The following is a 17,503-nucleotide window of genomic DNA, read 5'->3' as shown; positions in this document are numbered from 1 at the left end:
GTTTATTTGCTCCTTCGAATGACTTTTGATTTAATTTCTTCAGTTCCCATTCCAACTCTTTATTCTCCATTGCTTTCAATTGTTCTCGCAAGATTTTAATTTCTTGATATAATTTCTTTTTCCCTGGTCTTTTCTTCAATTGCACCTCCTTAATTCTTATATTCTCCACAATTTCTTTCTTTTTTTCCTCTTTTCTCTTTTTATCCCTTGTATTTAAATCCATCAATACTCCTCTAATAACTGCTTTGTAAGTATCCCAAACTTTGTGGGTTGGAACAGTGTTATTTAAATTATACTGTATAAAGAATTTGGTCTCCTTTTGTAACAGTTCTTAATTACCCTTTTGCTGCAGCAGATCCTCATTTATTCTCCATCCTCGTCTTTTGGTGCATTTTTCAAACTTCCACATAATTGGATTATGATCGGAGCCTACTTTTGGCATTATCTCCACGTCTTTTGTCCATACAACCAAGTCCTTAGAGTCCCAGATCATATCAATTCTTGATAATGTCAAATGTCTTGGCGAAAAATACGTATACTGCTTTACTTTAGGATTATTCCTTCTCCAAATATCCTCCGAATTCTCCTGATCCTTAATTTCAAAGAAGGATTTTGGCAATAGTCCTCTTTTCTTTTGTGCACCCTTTGATTTTAACAACGTCTAAAGCCGTAACTCCGTTGAAGTCACCTGCCAAAATTATTTGTGAGTGAGTTAGTCCGTCCAGTTGTTTCTGTAGATCCTTAAAAAAATTATCCTTAGCACCATTAGGTGCATAAATCCCAATCAGCAAAATCTTTTCCGTATTCCAAATAATTTCCACGGCTATATATCTACCTTCCACATCCTTCAATATCATTTTAGGTTGCAGTTCATCTTTAATATATAAAACGACTCCTCTTTTTTTTTGCTTCGATGAAGCTGCAAATTCCCTTCCCAGTTTAGCATTTTTTAAATATTTCACATCCTGTTTCTTAATATGAGTCTCCTGTAAACAAATTATATTGCAATGCTGTTTGGATAGCCAATGGAAGATAGTTTTATGTTTAGAAGGTGAATTCAGTCCGTTTACATTCCAAGATATGATTTTGCATTCCATAATCAAATTCTGGATCTTTTAGGTAAGTCTTTTTCATTGTCCATAAAAAACCTCTCCATCTCATGACTGGACCTGATCGTTTTCTTGACTGTTTGAAATTCGAAACTCAAACCCTCTGGTATCTCCCATCTGTATCTAATATTCAAATCCTTCAACATTTGAACCAGTTCTCTATATTTCTTCCTTTCCAACAAAACTCCCCTAGGTAGCTCTTTCATTATTCGCACTCTTTTCCCAGCAATTTCCAAAGGGTTTTGAAACTGCTTACTCACAATGTCTTCTCTTGTACTTTTTGTTGTAAATTGCACTATCATATCTCTTGGTAGATTTTTTTGAGCTGCATATTTTGAATTAATTCTGTACGCCACATCTAGAAGAGCCGCAATTTCTTCCACTTCCTTGTCCAAAAATTCTGCAAGTATTTCTGATATCTGCTCTTGGGCTGATTTTCCCTCTACTTCTGGGACTCCGCGAAATCTAAGTTGTCTTTCCATGTGTTTACATTCCATCACGGCCATTCTTCCTTGCAAACCCTTGGTTTCTAACTTAAAAGAAGCAGACAATATCAACTTCATCTTCCATTACTTTCACTTTCAACTGCGTCGTTTGTAACTCCTTCTTGACCTCATCAATACTCTTAGTTACTTCTGCCACCTCCGATTTAAGTGTCTCTTTAAAGTCTTTCGCCATATCCCTTATCATATCCGTAATCTCTTTATTTCCGTCCGCCACCTTCTTGTCCAGGCTCTCCAATGCCGACTGCCACTCCTTCTTCGACATCGTGGGGCTAGCTTTACCTCGCTCCCACGAGTCCGCTCTCTTCCGCAACTCCGTGGCGAAAATAATTTATTGTTTTCAAAATTAAGTCCTTTATTTAAAACGAATTCTTCTCCAGTTAAAAAATTCCGGTGTCCAAAATGGCGGGCTTCTTTTCTCTATGATTTTAACTCGAAGCTTCTGCCCTTATCCTTCTCCAAGATGGCCCACTTCTGCTTAAGTTGAGGTCTTGCCCTTTCCCTTTTCCAAAATGGTGCACTTCCTTTTCCGGGTTTCCTTTAACCACCGCTTCCAGCCAGTTACTCTATTACTTTGATGCACTTCCTGCTCCATCACAGCCACACAGCAGTTCTCGCGTTTCTTCAATTTTCCCACAGTTCACTATCTCTCTTAGACCGCAGGTATGTAAACAATAATTACTTTTCCACTCTAATTCTTCTAAATAAATTCTTTTTAACTCAGTCACTTTACCGGAGCATAGCCAATAAGTTTTTAAAACTTAGCAATCTTTATCTTCCAAATTAATTCAGTTCCTCTTATCAAATTTCTTCTCGGAAAGAGAGATAGCAATCTTTACCTTAACAATTCTATTTGCGGGTTGTAATCGCTGTTTCAATACTCAAAATATTCCAAATTAGTCCAAATTAGTTGCTGAAGCTTGGGTATGGTGCTATTATGTCAATTCAATGACTCCTAAGCCGCTGCAGAGATCTTTGCCATCCTTCATAGAGCGGGACCTCAAGGCTGGGTGGGCGATCGTTGTGCAGATCTCCCCCCACAGCCGAGATCAACACACCCTCTGGATCCTGAGCGTTCACGCCTGTTCTCCACCTGAGAACAGGGGGCTGCGGGCGATCTAGCACCCCACTAGCCCTTACAAACAGCGGCTCGGACAGCTCCGCTCTCTGAGCTGCGTCAGACCACCATGATCCCAAACCGGAAGTCAGCAGTAGCAGGAACTGATGTGTTGCTTCCATGCCTCCTGGTCTTCTGTGGCTGGGTTCTATAGAGAGGCTGCTGGGCTTGCAGCCAGCTGCTGTGGGAGTTATCCTGTGGTTACTCCTCATCGCTCTCAGCCAGCAGCTGGCATCTGGCCAGGAGGAGTGCACTTTGCCATCTCTCCTGTAGCTCTATGTGTTGCCTCTGTCTGCGGCAGTCTCTGGGTGAAGCTGCAGGTTTGGACATCCCGGGCTGAGCGTCACCGGTGGTGTGGGAGCTGCAGGGTGGCAGTGCCTCTGGCTCAGCTGCTGGCTGTGAACTCGGATCCTCCAGCAGCTGTTGCTCCTGATCACCAGCTTCTATTGAGTCAGGGCTGGCTAGGCTGGCTACACGAGGCTTCTCTCCTCCTGAGGAGTCCTCACTTTCTGTGAGCCCCATGACAGACACATTGGCAACTCTATACAAACCCAAATCACCTGTTGCTCCAATAAGGGTTGAATTGGAGGGTTTCCGCCTTTTAACGTGGTTCCTCTAAGTGTCCCTCTGATATCATTTTGATCTGCAGTAATTATTAGGTGATGTTATTTAGCTCCATGCCATGAAAAGCATCAACTGTCAATTTCTGCATATTAAATTTCTATTTGGATCCTCTTTATTTCCCCTGGACTTTTGAACTGCCCCCAGTAGCTGTGACCTTATCAGTAGACCATGCAAATGGCAGGCGATGAGGTTTCCCCTGCATGCTGTGAACAGCTTTGCTTGCTGTGCGCTGCAGATCAAGTTGCAGTAAAAGGCACAAGAACAGAGCAAGCTTTAAATCTGTTGGCAACCCTAATAACAAATGCGAGCTCTGCGGTATGCTTTGTCTAGTGTTGCCAGTTATCCTTGAAAGAAATGTCCTGTCCCTTTAAAAGAGGTTTAATGTGAGGAAATGGGCATGTGAAGCTTTTCATGGCATGAAGCTAAATCACATTGCTTGATAAATAACTTCCCATTCAGAACAGGACATTTTTTTCCTTCAGGCCAGCTGGCAAACCTAGCTGTCTTTTTCATGGTGCTGGTACAGAACCTGTAAGCAGTCGGCCCAGCCTCCACCATGTTTGATAGCTATTTAATAAGCTACCTGTGATATAAGAATCACAAGCCCCCGGGATTAAATGCAGTTTGGTTTGCAAACAGGGGAATTCCAGCTAGCAGTTGCTGAGTCCAGCTCGGGAGATCCAGGCATGAATGGAATGCCGAATGTAAATGCAGAGTGACCAGAGGGGATTAGTTTACTTTCCTCTCAGCTCCGGGTGGAGACAGAGCAAGAAAGGTCTCGCAGAGTCATCCCAATTAGCACATTCCTTTCCCCTCCTTCCATGATGAGATCCCCAGCCCAAGATTAAGGAAAAATCAATTAGCACCCATAAGTTTTTGTAATTCGTTCCTGGGAAAAGGTACATTCTCCAGCTAAATTCATCAACTCAGCTGCGGGGACATCAATTTGCAGATTGTCCCACCCTCTCAGCACTAATCAAGAGGTAATCAAACCTTTGTTACTCCTGGGAACTGACCATTGGGAGTCTTTCTTCCAATGGTTGGGAGGGCTCTCCAGCCTCAGGGCATATTTTGCCCTATAAGAATAGGGACCCTTGCCCCATTCAAAGTCTGCACGCTTATTGGATCCAAAGTGCTGCTCCTTTGAGGTTACCCTAAGCCTCTCACTCTCCTGGCTGAAAATGCTGGACGTTTGAAGCTACTCTCTTCCTCCGTGGACTGTTCTACTCTCCAGGAGAGGTAGATATACTTCCCTTCCCTCATTCTATCCCAACTTCCGGCTAGCTTCCTAGGACTCTGCGTGTATGCAACCATTTGTTATTTACTCCTGTGTGTGCATTTTTGCCTTTTAATAAAATATTACTCATTGAATGTAAGCACCAGCCTCATCTGCTACCTTGGGAAAGAGACTCCGTAAAAATTGGTGAAAGATCCCATTGTTACCCCCTCTCACATAGCCGTCTTCCTTGATGCTACTCCCCACACACACACACACACACACACACACACACACACACACACACAATTCTCTTATTTGAAAGGAGACCCATTCAGGTAACAAACCAGCATTGATTCCAGGTTTATGCTAAGCAAGGATGGAGCGAGGATTTCACACTGGGTGCAGTTGTTAACTGTAAGCGGGGAGGAATATGTTAACGCAACAGAAATATGCAGTTATCAATCCTGTTTCCCTGCTCAGTTGCTATTTAGTCAATTTTGTGACTAGTGAATACTCACAGCATTGGCACAGCCTAAGAGCCGATGGAAAGCAATTTTAACCATCTGCATCATGTCAGGCCCACCCAGGCTCAGCTAGACTGCTAGGATTTTCATTGTTTGGACCATCCCTGTATGTGCACCTTTGACAGCAGCTTGATATTACAGACATTATCTGACGATAATGTTCGTCTTACATGTGGCATATATGTTTTCCCCACAGGGCAAGCAGCAGAGGAGAGAGCAATTTGCACTGGGAAAACAGCACAGGAAAATAAGGTTTTTAAAAAACACGCCTTTGGTACGAATCCTGGACCCAAACTGAATGAAGATCCTGTTGTGGATTTCCCTGTATCATATCTAGCTTGGCCCTTATAATAAACCCAGCATGAGAGAATATTTCTGGAGGAGGAGGCGGCTCTTCTTACCCAGCTCACTGCAAACAACCGGGCTCTCCCACCTACCTCATTGGAAAGCATATTTTACACACAGGCTCTGGTGAAACAGCTGGCCCAGTTGGACTGTGGTGCTGAGGAAGCAGTAATCAGGGCTGTGTAATCCCAAGAATGGTTCTGACACTGAATGTCCAAAGCCACACAGACAGACACATCAGCCGTACAAATAAATGAGCAGGTTTATGAACAGGCCTGGAGGGAAAAAAAAGCCCTGTCACTTTAAGAGAGGCTGACTGCATGGAAACGGGCAGCTGCTACTTTTCATGTCACGGAGAGCAATAACATCCCACATCAAGGCTTTGTTCCAGGGACAGACCACTTTTCTCCAGACCTGTTGGCAATCCTAATAAAGACTACTGCTCGAGGAGATTTATTTTTCTTAATGGGCATTATCTGATTCCATGAGAAAACGCCAACGAACAGAAGCTGGTTTGGATTGAAGCATGTATTACACAAGGCAATAAACATAACAAGCAAAAGCTAAGCAAACAGTGCATTTAGCTGGTCTCCAGCTTGCCTTCCATTTGCCCCTGTGTGTGTTCTTCAGTGACAACTCCAGAGTCCTAAAACTGAATAAAATTTTGTTCCAACACATCCCTGCAATTTTGCGTGTACGCATGCAGGCAGGTTCTCGAGATGGTGTGGGCCTGAGCTGAGCAAGGGACACAAACTCCAAAGAAACAATGCAATTGCCCTGGGCAATTTCACACCCTTAAATCTTTCCTGCAGAAATTATTGGCTCCAAAAGTACTCAGCTTTGCCTAGCTTTATGCGCCTTATTACTACCTTTAAAAAACAACAAATACCCCAATTTTTCTGCCATTTGTTTTTGTCAACTTGGCTGTGACACATGGAGGGCTGGCCCTCTACGCAGGTTCAGTTGAGAGCAGGTCTACCCCCCCACCCACTCGGTTGCTCCTGTCACTAAGAACGTGAGCAGCTGTGCTGGATCAGCATCTAGGCATTGACACAAGATGGCACAGTTTGGCTTTGGGTTCCCTACCTAATATAACAATCAGATGCGAGTTCTCCTCCATCCCTACACTTGTGGGGCCGGAATTGGAATGGGATTCAGCCCCCACCCCAATGCCCTTTCCTTGGCCTGAAATGGTCCCTCAGGGAGGTACTTGGCCCATTAGGGATACCCGTGTGTTCCCTGGGATAAACACAGATTGCCCCAATGGGCTAAATAACACTGTCAGATCCGAAAAACGGCATGGCGGGGAGACTAAAGCCCCAATTCCATGCATCCCACAGTCACCATGTGGGGGAATGGAGGAAAACTCACAGCTCACGTCTGACTGTTACACGGAGTCCCCAGATGCAACTGGTGTACTTTAAAACGTGTGAAGCAAAGTGGCCAGCTAGAGGCATGAGCGCACAAGCATTCACACATGTACCCCTTTATATTCACACTGACCAGTGAGTGATATGACATACATACAGCTAAAAAGCCATTAAATATTTTTTTCTGCTTTAATTTTAAAATGTTATACCCAGGGCTTTTTTTCTGGGGAAAGAGGTGGTGGAACTCAGTGGGTTGCCCTCAGAGAAAATGGTCACATGGCTGGTGGCCCCGCCCCCTGATCTCCAGACAGAGGGGAGCTGAGATTGCTCCCCTCTGTCTAGAGATCAGGGGGCGGGGCCACCAGCCATGTGACCATTTTCAAGAGGTTCTGGAACTCCGTTGCCCCGCGTTCCCCCTGAAAAAAAGCCCTGGTTATACCTATTCTCTCCTGCCAGACCCTGGAAAAATGCACCCCCCCCTTTAATTCTTGGACCCTAGGTAGAAAGGAAGGAAGGAGGCAATGGTCATTATAGTCACACACAATCCTATTCATGTGTAGGAGTAACATTATTAAACACAATAGCTTGGATCCTGTCTGCAATTTCTACAGATAGAAGGATTTTCACCTATGGAAACACAACTTTCCCTTCTCCCCCTTCCCATTGCAGCCCAAAATGCTGCCCCTGGAGGATGGGAGACCCCCAGGAATAGTTGGGGGGGTTGGTGGTCTGCTGTGAAAGGGGGGATTAGCAAAAGTCAACAGACCCTCTGCTCATGCATTAATTTTGGGCAGAATCCAATCCAATTGGATTTAGTTCTAAGTAAACCAACATAAGACATGGTTATATATGTAGCAGATTTGTATGAACAAGGGATGAAAAGAGGGGTGGATGGTGGCACAGCAGGGCTGTGGAACTGGAGAGGGTAGAGAAGGCCTTTCCTCTGATCATTTGAAGCCCTGGACATATTTGTCTTGCTTCTAAACTTTTAAGCTGTTTTTGATGTTCCCACACTTGAGGGGTAGACACTCACTTCTTTCTGCCCTAGAGAGCCCAGCTCTATAGTTCGCAAATGAGTGGGGTGGGGGCAGATTTCTAGAATCTACGCCAATGATATTTAACAGAATGAAGCTTTTCACAATGCTCATTGCAACAAAGGAAGTTCAGATAGATTGCTAAAATTGCAGAGTAATCTCAAAACTCAAAGCTTGGTTGCTTTAATTATGTGCGCAGCAAGTGCTCGATGAAGCTTGTTCCATTTCATGTAGTCTTTTCCTTCTTCTTTGTGAACACAGAAGGGTGATCTGGAAGAAGTATTGAAATAGGTTATACACACACACACACACACACAAATGGGTGATCCACAAGGGGAGACATCTCATCTTCCTCTGGATCCCCTCCCCCACAATTTATTTGTTCCCTTTTCCGGCCATCCCCATAGCATCTCTCCTTCCTTTTTTTTTTTTAATTTTATTGGATTAGAAACATTTAATATCCATTACAATCAATTTCCTTTAAATTCTAATATTCCAATTCTAACCCCCTCCCTTTCCCCCCCTTTTATTGACTTCCAACAGTTTTCCAACCCTTTGTCTATTTTCCCCCTACTCATTTCAAACTTATTTTATCTATTAAACATATATTTTCACTCTCTTCTAAGCTTATCTATTATAACACAGTGCTATCTCTATTTCCTTTCCCTTTTAACTTATCAACTAAATAATACATTCCTGGCATATATTCTTCAATAGTCATTTTAGTAGCCTGTACTCTATCTTACTCATTCTAGTCTCGTCTATATGGTACAAACAATTTGTCCCTCATTATATATAACTTTAAGTACATTATAAGCATTGCATACATTCAATATAAGTCAACCAATTTGACCCATACTCCATATGTTACTCTTTACTTCCTTCTACATATCTTATCTTTATACTATTTTAGTTATCTAATTTGCATCTCTCCTTCCTGATTCCTTCTCTTCGTCCCACTTACCACCCAATTTACCAACCAGGCCCAGCTGGTATGGCAGCTCCCTCCTATACCGCCAACTTCCAACCAATGAGGACACTTCTGTATATTGTCCCTGCAAATTTGGGGGGGGGGGAGTCCCCCAGATCTACAAAAGAATACTCTCATCTGAACCTGATTCAATTATTTGGGATCCACTGGAGTCCAGGACCAGCATTCAATATAGGAGATACAAATATATATAATAATCACTGAATTAAAGAATAGTAAAAAGTCCAGTAGCACCTTTAAGACTAACCAACTTTATTGAGGCATAAGCTTTCGAGAACCACAGCTCTCTTCATCAGATGCAATACTATTTTGCAACTACAGACGAACACGGCTAACTCCTCTGGATCTATGACCATGAATTAAAGAAGTTATAAAAATTGTAACTAGATTTTCTGTTCTAGAAGAAAACGCTGAAAAGTCTAAAAAAGTTTACCTCAACTGAGAGAAAAAACCAAGTGCTTTATACAGGATACACTAAATTCCTGTCACAATGTGGGTAGCAGTGCGGATTCAGCCAGTGCTCCAGGAACTGCTCTTCAGATCTCTGCTCTAAGCGTTGCAGGTACAACATGTACTCCTGTAAAAAGAAAATATTTAAAAGCCGCTTATTAACGTGCCCCTGCCCATTGGCTTGATCTTCCAAACCCCACTCGCTTATAAGAAATCTTAGCATGACTGGTTTGATGTAATTTAATTTAGATTTCTAGACTTCTGTACCTCTGTGGTTTTATATATGGCATTACTATTATAGAAAAAGTGGAAAGATCTCTATTTTAAATCATAATGAAAAAATAATAAATATGGCCTAAGAATGATTATTATTTTTGTTTAGTTTTCAAACATTTTAGACTTCACTCCCTCAAAAACATACTTATATCGAGGCCTTGGTGATATGTAACCTTTAAATTTAATTGATTACCCAGTCAATCTGTTAAAAAGCAGATGAATGCAAAATCCTTGAACAGGTTGGCAGCACAACTTTTATTAAAACAGCCAGTATGAAATGAAGTAACATCATAGTATAACCAGCTGAATTAAATCCAATGTACAGAAAAATTAAATACTGCAAAATCCCACTGAAATAATCAGGATGTTTCGGTGCATGATATAGGCAGCACTTAGAACACCATTGGCGCTAAATACATCATAACAGTGAGCATGATCTGATCAAAGATGAAGCACATTTAAGTTCTATTGTTTTCAAGATGCGAATCAAGCTTCTCCTGAACTCTGTCCCTTTGAGATAAAATGGACTTTAAAGGCACCTCTTTAGGCTGGATTGTGCCAAACAGTCCAAATGCCTGGAGCGCGGTGATGCTCTGCCATGACAGGGACCTCCTCTAGAATGCACAGTATGTAAATATGGGGGAGTACGATCAGCCAGTCATCATAACTCGGATGTCAGTTATGCCACCTGGCTGGCAAGACCTGGCTAACATACACCAATCAAGGGAAGACAAGGAACATTTATGGACATAAGACTTACAAAGCATGCAGCCTAATAACATCTAGATCCACTTACTCTTGAAAGAATGGAACCATGCGCCATATAAATGTGGAAAACACACTGACAGGGCAATCCTAAACACAGCGGCATCCTTTTAAATTCAATGAACTCTGCTTAGGATTGCACCCTATGTGAAGAAACCCGAAGTCTTCTTGGAAATAAATTCCATGTTATTCAATTGGGTTTACTTCCAGGAAAGCGTCATTAGCATTGCAGCCTAAAATACCTAGTTGTTTGGCCTGCACAAATTAAGGACAGAGTGACGAAAAAATTAGTTTAGCTAGGCATATCTTAAACAGCGAAATCCTAGTCAGTTTTAAAAATGCCTTAAACTACAGTCACCTTTTTATGTGAATGGTTATATAAGGTGCAGAACATTGAAGAAATGGCAAAACTAATGGAATATAGTGAAGTGAATGAGACACAGGATTACGTCTTTGGGATTTTTAAAATGCTAATCCTAAACTGCCTCCTTAACATCCTGAAGGTGAGATACAGAGATGTTATATTTGTTATACAACTGGCTTTCTCCCTGTTTTCAATTGTGCTGATGATTCATTGTGAGGTGCTGCTCTCATTCACTTTACACATTTCTGTGCATATTATTTAAATATTGCTGAAATGCAGAGCCTTTCTTTGAGGGAGTGGAATCAGGTGGGTACAGTTCTTAATTCCTACATTTGGAGTGAGATGGGGAGGAAGAGTATAAAATACAGAGCTCGTTTGTGCCATCATAGAAACTTGGAATTGTTTCTGAAGTAATACTCCTGGTTACCAGCGGAAGCTTTTTTACTTTTTAAAATAACATCTGGCCCCCAAACCCTGTTTTTTATCTTAATTAAAATATTAAAATCACCCTAAATGGTTCATCTGGGAAGCCAGGTTTTCTTGATTTATCTTCACGGCGGGTTCTCAAAATCTGTTTAGCTTGTTTTTCCGGCAGTATTGGTGAGGCAGCTGGGGCGGGGGGAGAAGAAAAATGGACAATAGTTAAGCTTTTACATAGAGGATTACGTGTTTTCAAGTTATATCTGCATGTGTGTGTATGACAGAGAGCAAGCGAGCACTTATACATATCCATTACATATATATTATAATACACAATGTGTCCTTTCATTACACTGCCCTCTACGGAGGGTATTGCATTCCAGACGGCACGAGTGGAATCTGAAACCATTTTAATAATAAACCAGGGCTTGTTTATAAGTTGGACAGGTTAAAGTAAACAAAACCTACACAGAACACATCTCTTCACAAAAATGAGGAAAAGTATTACAACACCATCTACTCATGATCCGCTTTACCCTTTCCACTGGGAAGAGTCTGCGGGGAGCTGTTCCCCCACCCCGTATCAGCCCCGTTGGGATGTATGGCGGGCTCCCATGTATTTCAATGGAGCTTGCGCAAAAGAACATCCTGATACATCATGTCCCTCAGCTATGCAAGATAAAATTCGTAGGGTCTGAGAATTTATATGAAATAATAATACAAAAATTATGCAGCTTATATAAGTAAGCTGCAAGAAACACTGAAGAAAGCCAGACTAAAGTGGTATCGATAGATGTGTATATAACATAAAAATCCTCATGCGGCTGCATTTGGAAGTAAATCCCACTGAATTCCATAGTCCGCAGGACTGCAGCCTGATCCTACACGTGTTTACTCAGAAGTAAGTTGTGCTGAGCTCAACAGGATTTATTTCCTAATAAGTGTGCTCAGGATTGCAACCAGGATCTTATTAATTGACAAATGACTCTGAAGCTCTTCAAGGCTGCAATCCTGAACTGACTTGCTAGGACACTGACCTCGGGGCATGGTAGTTTTTGTCCCCATTTTCTTTTGCTAATATAGAGATACGGTAACAATGATAGGAGAGCACTAAGATTATGTGACTCCACCCAGATTACTTAAAATCCTACTTTCCAGTGCGAAATATAAACACACAGACTTCTTAACGTCTCACAAGGGCTGCGGCATCAGTTGAAAACCGTCCTCGTGATACGTCTGCATAAAAACCAGCTCTCTCAATCACTTACTTTACTGCTGGGCTACTGCATGTTCTTGCCAGCTTCCTGCAGTTGTTTTCCTGTGGTGGCTCTCTCCTACAGCAGCACAATTGTTAAATGACAACTCTAAACAAAACTGCAGTGTAGTATGATTGCCAACTGCATTTTGTACCTGCTCAGTCAGGACCACAAAGACATTTTAAAGACACCAGCCACTGTTAATATTGACATAGAACCCTACACAGAATAATCCATAACCTTCCCTCTACTACCCTCTCAGTTAATACCTACCTATAAAATTGGTTAGCAAGATCAGGATAAGAACAAAAGCTGTCTTCATTGTGATTCCGCTATCTCTTGGTCTGCTCCTCCAAAATGAATGTCTCCGATGGAGGTATCAGCCTACTTGAAGCACCTACACGTCAGTCACAGATGTTTGTTTATTCTTCGACTGCTATGACTTAAGAGTATGGGTTCTAGGACATCTGGTCCTGGGTTTTGAATATGGCTATTGTGGGCTTCAGTGTTCTTGTAGTGCTAATCTATTCATGAGGACAAGGAAACAGACAAGCCTTATTTGCAAAAGGTACACTTTGAAAAAATAGAGAGAAAGAGCAAAGCTTCAAAAAGGCAGAAGTAAACAAGGAGGCAGACCTCCCCAAAATGCTTGGCACAGGTTGTGTTGTTTTAGGATTTTTTTCCCTCTAAGAAATCCACTTGGGAAACACTACATATTCACTAGATACATCTAAGGTTGCCAACAGGCCTGGAGAAAAAAATGTCCTGACTCTTTAATACAGGCTTAATGTGTAGAAATGGGCAGCTGGAACTTTTTATGGTATGGATGAAAAAAATTGCTTGGTAAGTAACATCTCATTAATCTTCTGTTGCTCTGACCTGGATAGACCAGGCTAGCTCGATCTTGGAAGCTAAACAGAGTTGATCTTGGTTAGAAATTGGAAGAGAGTCCACCTACGAAAACCAGGGTTCCTATGCAGAGGCAGGCAATGGTGATGAACCACCTCTGTTCGTCTCTTGCCTTGAGAACCCAAGCAGGCAATGATTTGGTGGCACTTCCTACCACCAAGCTTCTGCTAAAAGGACATGTTTTGCTTCAGACAGCTGGCAGCCCTTGGAGCAATTGGACCTGAAAAGGGGTGATTACATTTTAAACACACCAGGCAGTAATGTGTATGATTCTTTCTAATAACCTGTTTTGAGGTCCATCTCATTCATTACTGTAAAAATAAAACCAAACTTTGCAAATTTTGTAAAGAAAAAAAGCAAGCATTTTTTTCTCTTTTGGCGTACAGCCATGCAGCAAGATGTTGATATATGAGAAATGGGACAAAACAGTATGTATGTATGTATGTATGTATGTATGTATATATGTATGTATGTATGTATGTATGTATGTATGTATGTATGTATGTATTTATAAAACCAAAAAGTTTTAAAGTGGCACCTTTAAAGAAACAGATTTAGGGTGGCATAAGCTTTCAAGGAGTAAAGCTTATTTCATCCGGTGCATGAAACGTCCTCGGTTGGCAGATTGACATGATGGACAAAGAACGAAATTGCATAAAGTGGATTCAGAAACCAATGAAAAGCAAGAAGTGTGGGCTTTGACAATAACAGCACCATCCTAAGCAGAGTTGCAACTAGACATGGGCATGAACCAAAAAAAATTAACGAACCTGTGGTTCGTGGTTCGGTGCCACCGCCGAACCCGAACAAATGAACCGTAATGAACATTTCCCGTTACCGAACCGGTTCGTGATTTGTGGGCATCGGAATGGCCCCCGTTGCACTTAGAGAGCCTATATTCACAAGGAGTGTTTAGCAGGCTCTCCTCCAACCAGCACCCAAGTTTGGTCAAGATTGCAATAGGGATCTTGGAGTTATACCCTCTCCAATCTGAGGCCCCGAGGAAACTCCCACTCGATACAATCAGAGCCACCAGTTGATGTTGGCCCAGTGTACAAGGGGCTGGCCGTCAGAACTGCCTATCAGGGTTTGCAGGGATGAGATTGGAGTGCCCATGGCTACAGAACACCCCCCCTTCCCCCTCCCTCCCCCCGGGTGTCTTCTCCCATGTAACCAATTTTAACCAATTTGCAGCTCCATGGTTGGAAGGAAGACCTGCCGATCAAGGTAAGCTGGGCTTCGATTCGGGTTTCCAGGGTGACAGAAGGAGTGCAGACAGAGTTCAGGCATTCCCCCAGCTCCGTTTCCAAGGGAATTGATTAATGGTGCCTGACTGTCTGGCTTCATGAACCGTGGGCTTACACAACGAACCAGGCTTCCAATGAACGCTGGTTTGTTGGCCATGGACCCTCACGAACCGCTGAATCGCGAACAGACGATCAGGCGGTTCGTGGGTTTTTTTGGTTCGTAATGCAGTTCGTGCCCATGTCTAGTTGCAACCTTCTAAATACACACATCCTAAGTACCCTTTAAGTACATTGACTTAGAATCATAGAATCATAGGGTTGGAAGGTACCTCCAGGGTCATCTAGTCAACCCCCCTGCACAATTACCTCCCCTTCTCTCCCACACACCCAGTGACCCTTGCTCCATGCCCAGAAGAAGGAAAAACACTGTCAGAATCCCTAGCCAAACTGCCCTGGGGGAAATAGCTACCTTACTCCAAGGTGGCAATTGGCATTACCCTGGGCATGTAAGAAGGCGCCACAAAAACTAACCACTGATGTAACCCCTTCTGCCCTCCCCCTTATGATCTTCCCAGGTTCACAGAATCAGCGCTGCTGTCAGGTGGCCATCTAGCCTCTGCTTAAAAACCTCCAAAGAAGGAGAGCCCACCACCTCCCAAGGAAGCCTGTTCCCCTGAGGGACCGCTCTGTCAGGAAATTCTTCCTAACGTTTAGCCGAAAGCTCCTTTGATTTAATTTCAACCTGTTGGTTCTGGTCTGGCCTTCTGGGGCAGTGGGAAACAACTCCATGCCATCCTCTATATGACAATCCTTCAAGTACTTGAAGATGGTTATCCTATCACCTCTCAGTCGTCTCCTCTCCAGGCTAAACACGCCGAGCTCCTTCAACCTTTCCTCATAGAACTTGGTCTCCAGACCCCTCATCATCTTCGTTGCCCTCCTGTGGACACGTTCCAGCTTGTCTATGTCCTTGTTTAGTTGTGGTGCCCAAAACTGAACACAATACTCTAGGTGAGGTCAATGAAATTAGATGGGTGCTTAGGATGGCACAGTAAATCAGTTAATGTTAGAGATAGCAAAATACTTCTTCCTGTTTTTGTTGCAACAAACTAACATACTACTCTGGAATATGTTTTTGTATCTATCCCCCACATAACGCAGAACATTCAAAGCTACCCCCCTCTCCCAATGACCTCTGTTCAATGCTCAGAGTAAGGCAGAAAGGCCTCCGGGACCCCTGGCCAATTTGTCCTGGAGGACAATTCTTTCCTGACCCTATTACCTGTTAGAAATAGCAATGTCTGGTGTACTGCAGCAGCAAGAAGGAAGAAGAGCCTACCACGCAGGGGGCAGCAAGGATCACTTAGTTAGGACAGTGAGAGTAGCACCTCTCTTGTTTCCTGGGGGTCATTTCCTTGTCTTGTCTCCTATTGGGTTAACCAGGGCAATATCCTGCTTCTTCTCTCTCCTGCCACACTTCTTCTCTCTCTCTGCAAGATGTAGTCAGATAGCTAGGGTCTCTCTCTCTCGCTCTTTCCCTCAAGTATGTAACTTCCTCAAATAAAGCTTTTGCCTCTCTAATCAGCTCAGTGTTTATTCCGCAGCGTTGTTTTACACTCGCTCTAACATTACCCTGGGCACATAAGAAAGGGTCACAAGAGCGGAGCGCTGGCTCATCCCTTCCTGCCCTCTCTCTCACAAGCTGCCTAAGATCATAGGATCAGCATTGCGGACAGATGATCAGCCAGCCTCTGCTTAAAAACCTCCAACAACCTCCTGGGCTGTTTGCTCCACCTTGGATGCCATTGGAAAGCAGTGTGGTGCTACCATGTGCTTCCAGGCTTTCCCTTGCCTTTCCTGTGATCTTTGCCAAACCTGCTTTGCTATGAGTTTTGGGGAAGATTGCAGCAAAGCCAGGAGGACAGGAAAGTCTGGGTGTTCCCAAGCACACCCTCATCGGCACCATCCCCCCTACCCCAATGGCCCATGGCGGCCAGCTCCCCATGCCTTTAAAAAACAGGCAATTGTTGCTGGTCCTAGGCCTCCCGCTGAATAAACAGACGCCAGTGGTGGCCAAGGGCGCCTTTCCTCAGCTCTGCCTGGTGAGTCAGCTGCAACCCTGTCTGGGCAGGAAAGAGGTTGCCACTGTGGTGACATTTAAATTAGATTACTCCAATGCACTCTACATGGGGCTATCCTTGAAGGCTGTCTGATAGCTGCAATTGGTACAGAAGGCTGCAATGGGAGTAGGTTGCCGGGATCGTGTCAGTCTAGTCTTATTCCATCTGCACTGGCTCCCAGCTCGACAAAGCTAGATAGAGGGCTAATCAGCGTTGTCATAAATGCACGTTCCTGGATTATATTTGAATTTTACATACTTAGATCTCACTCTGTTTCCTGCACTTTCTGACCCTCTGACACTTAGACTTTTTTTCCTTTCATAACCCATAGGCTTGCCAACCTCCAGGTGGAGCTTGGAGCTCTCCTGACATTGCAAATCCGCTGGAGAAATGACGGCTTGCGGGAAGTGGATTCTGAGGCATTGTGCCCTAGTGAGGTTTCTGCCCTCCCCAAACCCCAAACTCCACTGCCAAATGTCCAGGAATTTCCCAACCGTAAACCGGCAATCCCAAATATGTATGCCTAGGGAGGAACGGCTACTTGCACAAAAAGCTTGTGCTGGAATGAAAATCTGTTAGTGCTTAAGATGCCACAAGGCTCCTGTTACCTCAGGCTTAGGACCGCTGCCCTAATATTTCTGTACTAAGCACCCCATCTGCATCATCTTAAGAATCGTCACAACCACCCTGTAAGGGACAAGGGTGGCGCCTCTGGAGTTCAGGCAACATCTTGCTGTACGGCTCAAGACTCATGTGCCAACAGCAATGTGGCACTCAGCTCAAGCCGTGTGGTTTCAAGTAATGTTGAGGGCTTTATTGTCGCGTAAGCTTTCGAGGACCACAGCATTCTTCGTCAGGCG

The 17,503-nt window shown here is 43.4% G+C and overlaps 1 protein-coding gene across 1 annotated transcript; it reads right to left on the bottom strand.

Moving 5' to 3' along the window:
• Positions 1-7,245: 7,245 nt before the first annotated feature.
• Positions 7,246-12,738, bottom strand: C4H17orf67 (chromosome 4 C17orf67 homolog). The gene is made up of 4 exons (XM_054978527.1): positions 12,641-12,738; positions 11,200-11,300; positions 9,270-9,413; positions 7,246-8,115 (listed from the first exon to the last, which is right to left on the bottom strand). Exons 1-3 carry the CDS (start codon positions 12,687-12,689, stop codon positions 9,297-9,299), a joined length of 267 nt encoding a protein of 88 aa, XP_054834502.1. The 5' UTR covers positions 12,690-12,738; the 3' UTR covers positions 7,246-8,115; positions 9,270-9,296.
• Positions 12,739-17,503: the final 4,765 nt, after the last annotated feature.

Source organism: Eublepharis macularius, chromosome 4, assembly GCF_028583425.1.
Source record: "Eublepharis macularius isolate TG4126 chromosome 4, MPM_Emac_v1.0, whole genome shotgun sequence".
Classification (NCBI taxonomy): Eukaryota; Metazoa; Chordata; class Lepidosauria; order Squamata; family Eublepharidae; genus Eublepharis; species Eublepharis macularius.
The sequence above is the reverse complement of the archived record's forward strand: the minus strand, read 5'-3'. Positions and strand labels throughout refer to the sequence as shown.